The sequence below is a fragment of the Euprymna scolopes genome, chromosome 36, assembly GCF_053919585.1.
Source record: "Euprymna scolopes isolate OS-2025 chromosome 36, ASM5391958v1, whole genome shotgun sequence".
Lineage (NCBI taxonomy): Eukaryota > Metazoa > Mollusca > Cephalopoda > Sepiida > Sepiolidae > Euprymna > Euprymna scolopes.
In genome coordinates this window covers 35,830,080-35,843,540 of record NC_136517.1, presented here as the reverse complement: position 1 = coordinate 35,843,540, position 13,461 = coordinate 35,830,080, and the positions used below count along the sequence as shown (strand labels likewise).

The window sequence follows — 13,461 nt, the reverse complement described above, 5'->3', positions numbered from 1 at the left end:
ACTATTTTAAAGGGGAATGCGTTTCTTTTATCAAATATTTTATAAAGAAAAATCCCATCCTCAATTTTTATATCTAAATCCAGAAATGTAGCCTGTTGTCCTCTATGTTCACAATTCAATTTTAGTTCGTTTGGATATATATATATATATATATATATAAATGTCTTTAAAAAGTAAGTTTTTCTTTTTTAAACTGACAGGTTCACTTCTATCCGAAGGAGATGAAGAATCCAAAAATGATGGTACCGATGTCCAAAAAAAGATAATGCCGTGGAGATTGATGACCCCTGATCCAGCTGCTGATGAATATCGACATGATTACCTCGACAATACACCAAATTCTGGCCAGCTCATTCTGGTCACATCTTTGATTAGCAAGGTTCCAAACTTAGGAGGTAAATAAGAAAATGATTAAACAATAACCATTGTTGGAAAATCGTATGTGTCTGAGAGACCAGAGAAACATTACAAAGCATTCATCCTAGGTGGGTTGAGCCAGCTTGCCTCTATAGGAGAAAGTTTCTAAGCGGTCCCCAGTTTCCTATATACATCCTAGTTAGGAAAGATAACAATATTAGGTTTTTGCAATACTACAGGGAATTGTTGACATCTTTCCACATACAGCACCTGGTATTTCCAAATGATCATCCATCTGATACTATCCAGATTCAGCGTTGCTTAACTGATGATCTAATGAGAACCGGTGTGTCAGAGCAATTAAGCCATGTATATATATATATATATATATATATATATATATATATTTGTAATGGGATGATTCCAATATTTTTCCCGATTCCAATTCTTTATAAATCTCTAAATATTTTACTATAAAATTGTTATTTTTTTTCCTTAATTACCATAAAAACATGTTAAATCTGCAGATATTTTCTCAAATGTAAAAACAAAATTGTAGGTGGATGATCTATAGATTTTTAGCTTTACTGGTTGTTTAAAATAAATAAATATTTATTTTTTTAACAATACTACCAACAGTAGAAGATTTTATTTTAAAAGACAAAAGAATTGTTTTTGGCATTGGAGAATAAGCACACATTTTTCTGATACCGATTCCAATACTCTCAAAAGCTCCCATTTTTCTGATTAATCGTCCCAACACTAATATATATATATATAGAGAGAGAGAGAGGGAGAGAAAGATAATAGGTTAGTTCATTGTTATTACAGAATGTTGCCACTAAATTAATATAATTAATACAGAAAGTAAACAAATTACCAGTAAACTTAAAATTAGCAATAAAGTTAATAAATTAAAACCTAAGGGAGCATACATCTTACTAAAGGACCACAGAGGCGATTTTAACAATAAACCTAGCACTTGGTTAATTAATTTGTTGAAGCCTGAAATAGGAAATAATAGCAAGTGTACAAGATAAATTTTAATCAATAATAATAATAATAATAAAACAAATGAATGAAATTCCTTTGCATTAATTCACAAGTAAAATTTTGCATTTATCTTGTCTGCTTGTAGGTTTGTGTCGGACAAGCGAGATATTTGGTGTCACTGAGTATGTGATAGGTAGCATGAGGCATCTTGTGGATAAAAACTTTTCATCACTGAGTGTCACGGCAGAAAAATGGATCCCAATCAAAGAGGTAAGTATACTGGATAAACATTCATTTATAAAAGTCATCAGACTTTCATATTTACGGATAACCCAAATCTAATATGTAAAATTATGTTGTCCAGATCTTAACAGTTGGACCAAAATAGCATTTAAGCTGAGAAATCAAATTTTCATCCTAACTAGCCAATTTTTATTTGTTATTGTTGTACCATGTTATTAGCAATAAACTAACATAATTCATTACAAATTATTAAAAAGAAATATTGTTTTTTACTTGGAGGTCACCATTTATCAAGGCTCAAAAGCCACTCAAGAGGTTAATGAGTGTCAACTGACCGATGAGACAACACCATGATGATCTGTAATAGTAGAAATTCGGTAGAAATTGATTATTTAAGAGATCGACTCAATAAGAACTTGCTTACATTGGACTTAAAAATGATCACACCATTTCACCTGAGAAGCAGTATTAGTCCGTGAACAGGCAGTTCTAGGAAAAAACTTGTTCATAGAATTTTTTTTTTAATTTTAGGCACAGATTAAAAGTAGGGGAAATTGTTGACAGTGATTCTAGCTAGTGTTTTTTAATGTTAAGTGTTGAGACATAATGTTCAACAAAGATGGCGGCAGTAAATCAAATCAGCGAAGAATCAATGCAGTCACGATCTCGAGTGTTGAGTAATTCTTAGTAACAAAGATGGCGGCGAAGAATCAATGTAGTCACGATTTCGAGTGTTGAGTAATTCTTAGTAACAAAGATGGTGGCAAAGAATCAATGCAGTCACGATTCAGTTGTTTCAAGACAGAGGTTTGATAGCGAACTGAATTGAATCCAAAATTCGATATTTTTATAATGATGTCGAAAGCTTTTCGTTGGTTGATTGTCATAACCGTAGTTATAGAAACGATCGTCAAAATCATCAGTAATCAAGAACATTTAAACAGTTAAGAATGTGTTATGGAGACCATAGATTAAAGATCAGTCAAGCATCTGTCATGGAGTAAAAAAAAAAACACTCACTAGATTTCGCCCACTCTCAAGACAGAAAAGAGTACTCTGAGCAGTTCCTCCCCAGATGTGGCAACAATACTCCATCTTAGGGTGTATTTGACTTTTACTAGTTTGGGAATTAAGACATTTTTAAAAAATCAGCTAAGGGAAATAACTCTTCTTCTTTTATCAAATTCTTATTTGCTATTAAAAAAATAAACAAAAGGCATGGTTATATTTACTTATATGTATAAAAAGCACTTTACCTGTGTGTGAGCATGTGTTAGTTCTTTCTTTCCCTATGGGCTCTGATGCGGCTAGATCGATTTCTTTTTAAAAATTTCACACAAATGTACTTTATGTGTCTATGAGCGTTCTAAGATAGATTTTGTATCGAAATGGCTTTGATAAGTATTGATAAGCAAAAAAATCCAGTTAAAAAAGAAACAGTCTGGTTTTGACCGAAGTTAACACTCTTATAGAGCCTAACCTGAATAGTGCATTTTAGAAGTTATAACACCACACAAGCAGAAGGGCTCAGCATATAAAATGTCTTATCAAAGAACCTACTGTTGGATTATTTGCAGTATTTAGATTACTATTCTCATCTTGGATTTTATTATTTTAATATTTTTTTATCTTAATAGTTCTTTTTTTTCTCTGACTGCTTGCCTTTGACATTTATTCCCTGCTCCATGTTTCCTTGATTGTGTCCTACATACAGAGATTTAAATGTAATGTAAACAAACATTTTGATGCTCAATTCCCTCATCCAGGTTTCCCTTTATAAATCTGACAAAAAAGAAAGGTATGCGATTACAGTGACTAAAAGTTGTGAAACTATCAACCAATCATAGTCTGAATAATCCAAATTATCAATCCTCATCACTTATGTGATACCCGGTGTTGCCAGGTCAAAACAACGTACATCATATATGAAGGAATCTGCAATCTGCTATGATGTCATATGTGACATAATCAGCTATGACATCATTACTATAAACTATTGTGTAAAGTTTGTTTGTAATGCGTTTAAGTAAACATATAAAATAAGAGAAACCCTTAATATAAATATTCAGATACATTGTGTATGAATTTGTAATGATCACTAATCTTCTTTAACTGCATTTACCATGTAATCTGCTATGACTACATATGTCGTAACTTGCTATGATGTCATATGTGATGTAATCTGCTATGATGACATATATGACATAGTCTGTTATAATATCAAATATGAAGTAATCTTATGTGATGCCATATGTGATATAACCTGCTATGACGTCATTTGTGATGTTATCTGCTATCTTATATGATGTACTCTTTCATGCAATCTGCTATGATGTTGTATATGGCGTAATCTGCTATGATGTTCCTACTTACTCGCCTCTCCACAAGGGCAGAGTTAGACACTGGTTCAGTTTTTAATGTGGGGACAATCTAGCTCCCCAAAAAAGGGCACTCTGGATAGGAACAAAAATAAAAATTATTTCAGTCATGACCTAGGACAGAAAAGGTGAAGTGTAGCATCAGAACAGATATTACACTGTGATCTTGGCCTGAAGAAGGCCAAGTGTTTCTGCTATGATGTTTATATATGACATAATCTGCTATGACATATATGACATTGCGTGATAGATGAGGTATATTTTGAACAAACAAAGACGGGAATACGACTTTATTATAATAGATTAGTCAGAGAATAGTCATTGTACAATTAATAGAAATAATCGAATAGTTTAGGGATCAGACTGATGCCAAACCTCTATTAGTAAAATGCGAAATTTTGTCTTCATTAAATTTATAAAATGTTGTCTTTTGTTTTGTTTTGTTTTTTTTTTAAATATTTTAATTATTTTCGTATTTGTTCAGGTTCCAAGTGAATACCTTCGAAATTTTTTGATCGAAAAGCAACGTGAAGGTTACACTTTGGTCGGAGCTGAACAAACGGCTAACAGCCGATGCTTGACAGACTATGAGTTCCCAAAGAAAACAGTCCTCATTTTAGGGTAAGTGAAATGGTATTTTTTTTTTTCTGCTTCTCACTTAGGATTTTTGAAAGGATTATTTGATTTAGTGATATTTATTTGAGAATTATAACGGTGCCTCAGGTTGAGGAAATAATTTTGCTAGAAAATTAATCACACTAGAGATTATCCTCTATCTTTACAAAGCCACAATGCGCCCACGCATGGAGTATTGTTGCGCCAAGCTCTATCCCTGTTCCTGTTCTACAAATACTTTAATGGAATGTGCTCTGATGAACTCTTAGCACTTGTGCCCCCTCAACATAAATATTTGCATCTAACCTGACAAGCTAATAGTTTCTTCCCTCGGACTGCTAGACTTTGGGATTTCCTCCCTGTTTTCTGCTTCCCTGACTATACTAACCTGCAGAAGTTGAAATGTAATGTGAACAGACATCTTGCTGCTTAACTCCCCACAATCCTCTGTTAGATACGATCCTAAATAGTAGCCGCTTAAGTCCAAGTGGCAATATATCTTGCTCGGGGTGAAAAAGAGTAAAAAAAATAATACTTTATCATTGAATATTGACTCTAGTGTACCAGAAATATCGTCTGGCAGGAACAGATACGCACCTTGCCAGAAGAAATAAAACTTGATTGATTGACATACAGACATAACTGCCCAGAAAACTAAATATCTGGCTGGTGATTTGACACAAAGACACATGCGAAGGTGGTTTGCAAAGATCATCTGCAGATGGGATTTTGTCTGTAGCTAGATAAACACTAAAATGGATGAAAACCACATCCTGTAGAAGGCAGAACTACATTGACAACGAAAATAGAATTCAAGAATGTGTGTTTACCAGTGAATATATGGGTGTCCAAAAATACTATATAAACTAACCCAAATAGAAATTGAACAGTCTGCAGCTTGGCGAGTGTGTGAGATAAATCTCCATTAATTTCACTATTACCTCTAATCTTCTCTCTTGCCTGTCGCTAAATAAACACTAAAATGGATGGTAGCAACAGAGTGCGGACATGCATATGCAAATGCTAAGCCGTGTGCAAAGTACATCACCGTAGTGAAAAAGAAAGACTATAAAAAGAATGTGTGCACAGACAGACAACGACTTCAGGAGGTGAATGATCAGAGAGGAGCACAATCATGTTTTCTTCAGGGAAATATCCAGAAATAAATGTTGTTGTTACAAAAAAAAGGAGTCAAGTTATTATTTGTCTTATGTTCCTTGCGACGTACTCTGCTACAACATGTTGTGGTCACAAGTGTCTACATGTTAACGCATTTGTAAAACATGTGTACTATGTTACACATTGATGACGAAAATGAAATCCCAGAATGGGTATTTATAGATGGATTTGTGAGTGTCCAAAAATGTTATATAAACAACACACACCCTGAGTAGGTTCAGTTCCTTCAAAGGAAGAAGGCTCAGTTCGCTTCCTTCAAAAGGGGAAGTTTCTAGGAAATATATTTACAAACGTTCCCCAATCATATGTGTGGTCCTGGATATGACCTTAAACTATATCCGATGGTGAGGCCCCAGCTTGTGGGCTTTGGGGAGTGTGGAGCCACCCTTTAATTGCCATTGCTCCCAGGTTCACTCTGATCCGGAGTGGTAGTATCTGTTAGGGTCCCAACTATGGGTTAAATAGAAACTGACTTGAAAAAAAAAAATATTCTATTAAAATTAAAAACTTTTTCTGCAAAATCGCTGGATTCGGCATTAAATAACCTGAAAAGGGTTGATATGCCGTAAAACAACCAAACCAAACCAAACCAAACCAATCATATGTGTATCCCGCTCAGGTGAGATATTTTGCAGTTGTGTTACTATTACGTGCCACTTATGGCACCTGGTTTTCTGAAAAAAATCACCCGTCTGATGCTGACCAGGGTCAAGAACATTAACTTTGGTGATCTAATGAAAACCAGTGTGTCAACTCAAGTATGCAGTATATTTCTTGTAAACATAGATAGATTAGATGTGAATGTGTAAAAATAATGCTAAGAACGGAATTTTCCACATTAGGCTAGAGTGAGGAGAAATTGGAAAATTCCATTAGAAGTTGAAGAGTAGAGTCACCGGCTTTTTACATTGTTTGGCAATAATTGATTTTTGTTTGCACCTACATCATCGAAACGTTTTGTATTTGTCTCTTTTTTTCTTCCCTTTTCTAGAAACGAACGTGAAGGAATCCCAGCCAACCTGATTTCTCTCCTGGATGTGTGTGTGGAAATCCCCCAGCAAGGGGTTATCCGTTCTTTGAACGTGCACGTCAGCGGTGCTCTCCTCATGTGGGAATACACCAGACAGATGCACAATGACAAGGGGGCAAAGAAACGCAGCAGCCTCAAAATCTCAAGTGATAATAGCATCAGCAGTCCCGACCTGACGCGATGATGTCGGAAATCTTTTTATTTCTTGTTTGGTTCGTACAGAGAGTCTGTCTACTTTGAAAAATTTTTCTTTTTTAACTAAAAGAAAAAAAATGATAAACATATACACATTCCGTCCGCACAGATTCCTTGATTTTATTTTTCATCTTCATCTTCAGCAGCAAACTTTCATGTAAAATTTTGGTCCTTGTGTAGATTAGTGATCTTTTAAACAAAACGCATTTCACCTTATTACGTACGTATGTACGTGTCATGTCGAAAGTAGTATAAACTCCAAAAACTGCAAGAAAATAATCCCACAGATGATGTTCTAGAAGTATTTTAAATAAAAAATCAACCACAATTACATTCTAAGAGTTTTTTTTTTTTAAATGGCTATACATATTTATTTAGTCAAAATTATTGTAGCAGTATCCACTCTGTATTTTTTTGTTTTCATTTTTTTTTTCAATTTTTTCAGCAAATTATTATTGAATGGACATTAGTCTACCAAATTATCCAAAAAAAGTTTTTTAAGTCAATATCTAAATATTTGTAGGAGGTGCTCAGTTTCTAATTTAACGTTCTAGTAAATCGATCACCCATTTTAGAACCGCTGTTTTTGGCCAAAGGTCACAAATTTAGCCTTTTATTTAAGCAGTATGGCCTTTAAAAAAATCCTTTTTAGCCCTTTTTTTAAGAATTCGGCTTCGAGTTTACCTCATAGATTCAGCTTTACAATATGCTCAATCCAAAAGATTAATTACGCAGAACAAGTTATGTTTATGTGGGCAGGCCATGTCTATTCATAAATATTCAAAAGAAAAAATTGATAAAATTTGCTGAAGGTGTTGTAAATGTAAAAAAAAGGTTTACCTTTAAAAAGTTGATTTTTATGGATATTTGGGTCTGTATTCCATATTTTTTTCACTTTAGTTGGTATTCTAGCACACATTTGTTGCATTTAGATTGTAAATGTTGGGTGATACAACTTTAAAAGAAAAAAAAAATTGTCTGAGTAAAACCTTTGTAAATGTCGGGTGATAAAACTTGAAGATAACCATAAATATGTATATAAAATAATCGGAGAAAACAAAATTCAGAAAAACGTTAAACCGCTTTAAAAAATTTAATTCGCAAAATTTGGCCCCAAAACGTCCAGTGGTTATGAAATGGGTGATCGATTTACTAGAATATTGCATTAGAAACTAATCACCCCTGTTGAATAGCAGGGTATCAAAATGAAGATATGTAATATAAAGGGGTTTCAAAATGGTACCAAATGGTTATATGTAGTATACTGGGGACGTATATAAACAACGTAGCTGCATAACGAGCGTATATATGCTTGTTTTGCATATATATATATATATATATATATATATATATATATATATATATATGTATATATATATATGTATGCAAAACAAACATATACGCTCGTTAAACATATATATGCTCGTTATGCAGTTATGTTATTTATATACACACATCAACTCCCAACACAGAAAATACACTAGACGAATCACGTATCAGAACGTTAACACTCATAAGTTAAAAGAGACTTATCATAGAAACACACATCTGTTATATATATATATATATATATATATATATATACCATATATATATATATATTTATGTAATAGTACAGAAATTCAGAAAAACATTGAAACCGACGGTACCAACGTTTTATTGAACTTCTGTACTATTAAATAAATAAATATTAAGTTCTTATATCGAAAAAGTTTTTCTTTGTAATCAAGCACTTTGTTGGAATCCTTTCCCCAAAAAACAGTAAACAAACAAATATATATATATATATATATATATATATATATATATATATATATATAAAACAGATGTGTGTTTCTACGATAAGTCTCTTTTAACTTATGAGTGTTAACGTTCTGATACGTGATTCGTCTAGTGTATTCTGTGTTGGGGGTTGATGTGTGTATACAAAAATTTACAGTTTGTAGGTATCATTGTCGATGTGAACACCAGCAAAAGCACCTCAAATCTTCCTTCCATGCGACCTGAAATTGAAGGTGCTTCTCTCCAAAAGTGAAAATGCTTAGATGGGAATTATATTTTGATATAATCGTTTATTCCTTACTGGGTCCTTTTTCAGAGTTGGCACACTTTGTATGAGATTACATTTTTCTAATACATCCCTTCTGACTCGCATGGGCGTCCAGTCATAAAAACCCCATCCGTCTGCTAAGGTGTTGCGTATCGAACTGACCTCTCTCGTAACTTATCTCTGCATCTCAAAATCTATATTTATATTACATCATCACTGTATATAGACTAATGATCCTTGCTGGGTTTTTGTCATGCATATTTGCTTATATTATGGTTAGCTTAAACTCTATATGTCAAATTAACATCAAATTACCATTCCTAACAACTATTAAATGTAAATATTTCAACTTAACATAACTTTTTACATCTTTAAAATATCTCCATCTAACAATATACTTTTACCAATAATTGACTATTATAATTTCATTATAATAATTGACCGTTACGTGCACCAAAATTATAAATTTCAGTTACCTTCCCTTGGACCTTGCAAACTCTCCAAGATTAAAATATGTGATAAAACTCTATAAATCACTAAACTTGACAATTTTTATTTTTATTTATAATTATTTTTCCACTGGATCATTTTTCATAATTTTTTGGAATTTCTACTAATTTCAACAAGATACATAAGTATATAATAATCTTTTCACCTGAAATGCGTTAGTTTAAAAGATCACCTCTCTGCACAAGCACCAAAATTTTAATTTAAAAAAAAAAAATTGGTGCTTGTACATCTATTTTATCGCACTATTTTTTTAATAGTATTTTCAAGTGAAATTCAATTTTTCACAGCATTTTTGTTTATCAAATTGTTAGGTGAAAGTACAGAATAGTAACCCCCCCCCTCATATTAAGAATGGCCTTCTAAATAATAATGGTATTATTTCAGCACAGTAAAATAGATGCACAAGTACCAAAAAATCAACTTATTAAACTTTTAACTGTATGTGTACGTGGGCTGGGGGGGGGGCAGTTTGCATTCTAATTTTAATTTACCTTTCCTGCTCTTTCCCTCCTCTACTTTGAAGGTGGTATATTATTTATCAAAGGGATTTCTTTCATTTTGCTATTTTGTTTCAGAAATTTATTTTTAGATCTTATTTTATTTTTAGATAATGATTATTTATTTTTATATATATATATATATATATATATATAGTGTAATAATTCCCAAGTTCCAAATATCAAGTTTTCTTATTTGGTCATTTATTACTTTTCAAAAGGTATCCATTACAATATTGTTTCGTATTGCAACTAACAAGTCTACGAAATTATGTTATTGCTGCATATTTAGTCATGAACTCTTCAGATGTTTACTTTAAAAAACTTATAAAAACACCATTTTAGATAACTTACATGGTTCATGTAACACACTCTACCGTTTCTTCTCAGTTACGAAGATTATCATAGAGATCAAGAGAATACTTATATTCATCTTTACAATTCTTTATCTCTCTCTCTTTCATATATATATATATATATATATTAGGAGGTATATTTTGTAAAAAAAAAAAACAGGGGAAAAAGTGCTCAATACGTTAGTAGAGCTAAATATGTTTTTATTATTTCAATAAATATGTTTTTATTATTTCAACCTCGGGGATTTTTACTAAAATCATTAAAAGTTGTTTCAATAGACAGGACAATAAATTATCCTGCCGATCTCATCAGACAATCTAAGCCAAATCATCTGATGAGATCAACAGGATCATTTAATTGTCCTGTCTATTGAAACAACTTGTAATGATCTAAGTAAAAATCCTTGAGGCTGAAATAATAAAAGTATATAAATATATATATATATATATATATATATATATATATATATATATAGATAGATAGAGATAGAGAGAGAGAAAGGATTGTAAAGACAAATATAAGTATTCTCTTTACAATCAAGATACTATAAAGGAAGAAATTGGGAAAATTGATGATGAAAATAAAATTGAATAAATTACAATATTTATTGATCCATCAAATTCAAACAAGGAATTATAAAAATGAAAACTTCTTAATCCATGGATTTTCAATGATATGCTTCTTTCTTCAGGGGATAAGCGTTTAGAAAACTGTATCAATGGTTAGCATAAATTTGAAAATGAAAAAAAATATATATAGAAAACATTTGAAAAATAAGAATAAAATGGCATTTTCAACTTGCAGTTAGACCGTCAATCAGTTCTTGAAACAAGTAAAAAAAAAATTTAGAGAAAAATTCAAGTCCAAACATAAGAACTTTGTAACAATTTAAAAAAAAAAAAAAAACTTCAGTGACTGCAAAGCAAGTCATGTCAGATGTCAAAAAATTGTTGTACAATCCAAGAAGGAAAATAAATGAACATTAGCTCTTATTGATAACTTTTAATGAAATATTTGTTTAATTGAGTGGGGAAGCTTTGATTACGCTTTTCAGAATAACTCACGGCCCTTAAATTATCAGCTCAGACTTCTTTGATATCACAGCTAATGAATCCCGCTTGGTCTACATAGACTATAAAAATGTAATCAAATATTCTATGTTTTGTTATCTGCATAAACCTATTCCTGACACTATCCCGCAGACAGTAACAAGCTCTCCCCTTTCTTTACTTGTCATTTGACCAACCTGCTTCTACCCCTTTGGCAGCAATAACTTTGGGTAACTTCTGCACAGTCATGAAGCCTGTCTAATCCATATTGAAAATTTGTTGTCCTTCGACATTCAGACTCTTATCCACGAGAACTTTCGACAAGAGAGTGTATCAGATATATAGAGTAGGTGACATGGCTGGAGAGATGGAGTGGAATTTGTCGCACAATCTCACCAATTTACCTGTTTAAATGTTCCAGTTTCTTGTAGGTTTAGAGTTGCTCACATTCGCGTGCATCCTCCCTGAAATGACGGTGATAGTAGCACCATGTAGCTTGTGAGGAAGATCTGCATATTTGCAATGAGCGTCTGTCTCTATAATTTCACCTCTGGTTGGACCATGATTGTCTGTCCACTGGAAGGGCCTGAATTGTTTTGGTCAAGGCAGCAATTTTTGATAATTCCAGGCTGAAATTGGATGTGGAGGCTGTTGCGGTAGGTTTGCTTGCGATGGTGGTTACAGCTGACATGTAGTGGTAATTGTCGGCAACACAATTGCACCAGATCCTTATCCCCAACGAACATAGACAGCATGTGGGATAATTGTGGAGGCAATTTCTCCAACCAAAACTGTTGTAGTATGCTGTTGTCCATCGTGCGTGCACCAAGCAGGCCTCACATCTGTCTCAAAAGCTGAGAAGACTTTCGGTCGCCAAGGGTTAACTCGTTGAAAAGTTTTTTTAACATGACTGTTTTCGAAACATTTGTCCGTTCCAGAATAGCTTGCTTAAGCGCCCTATACGGATCCTCAGCAGGAGGTGCTCTGAAAATGTTCTCTACTTCTTCACCAATATCTTCAGATAATGTCTCGATCAAATACTTTTGGACTGGGGAAGTAATAGTAATAATTTCTATCTGCAAAAATAGCCTCTGTTTGAAAAAAAACCATATGTGTGGTTTTCAAGAATTGAAAGCTAGCATCCTGAAGGAAACTAAGCCATCCATAGCACTAGAAGCAGATTTATCTTCGGTCATGGTGATGCAAAAAAAAAAAAAAAAAAAAAAAGACGGGGGGGTAACAAAATAATATACAATAATCTCAATATTAAGTTGCACTGAATTTTTTTGTGAGGAAAAAAACAAATATATGAAACTTTTTTTTTTGTAATTACTTGGATATTATTATTATTAGTAGTATTTTTGTGTTTTTCTGTGCACACATTGTTACGTATATGTCTGTTTGGACAGTTAATTCATTTATCGATGAATACGAGACACTTTGTTTATAAAAGCAGACTTAGTTTATTTTACGATATATTTAATATACATATTTCAACACAATGACGGCAACGGGGGTTTAGTAGTAGTAATGGTCGCGAACTGTGACAATTGTGTCACTCAGCTGTCCGTCTCTTTGACTGTTTTTGCTTTGTTTATCTTTTCTCTTCTTCGACCTCTTAACCCAGTTCGCCATTGTTTATTTTCGTTTGCCTGGTCTGACCCATAACCGATTTGACATCATGGATCCAGATCGTTCACAAGCCCGAGGATTCCATTGTTTATTTTCGTTTGCTTGGACATTAGCTCATTCACACGTCTCCATAACAGACATGAACTGAAAAAAAAAAAATCAACAACAGACAAAAAATAGGTTAAAGGTTACAACGCATGGTTAGACAGGGGAATACAAAGTTATTTTGTGTGAAAATGTTTTCTTTTGCGTTTGATACTCTGCATAAGGAATGGAAAATGTTTATTGCAAAGTTTTTGTAAGTCAAGATCAAAGGTCACCAATTGTTGCGATGCCATACAAAGCATGTTCGATGAGTTAGTAACAAGGAAAACCA

At 32.9% G+C, this 13,461-nt stretch overlaps 1 protein-coding gene across 2 annotated transcripts in view; it reads left to right on the top strand.

Moving 5' to 3' along the window:
- Positions 1 to 7,092, top strand: part of LOC145260409 (tRNA (guanosine(18)-2'-O)-methyltransferase TARBP1-like) — a 126,054-nt gene extending 118,962 nt beyond the window's left edge. For both annotated transcript variants that reach the window (XM_080118388.1, XM_080118389.1), the window contains exons 23-26: positions 201 to 395; positions 1,496 to 1,620; positions 4,456 to 4,592; positions 6,757 to 7,092. In XM_080118388.1, the coding sequence (XP_079974514.1) occupies positions 201 to 395; positions 1,496 to 1,620; positions 4,456 to 4,592; positions 6,757 to 6,979 (680 nt within the window). In that variant the 3' untranslated portion in view covers positions 6,980 to 7,092. The remainder of the gene's footprint in view (positions 1 to 200; positions 396 to 1,495; positions 1,621 to 4,455; positions 4,593 to 6,756) is intronic.
- Positions 7,093 to 13,461: the final 6,369 nt, after the last annotated feature.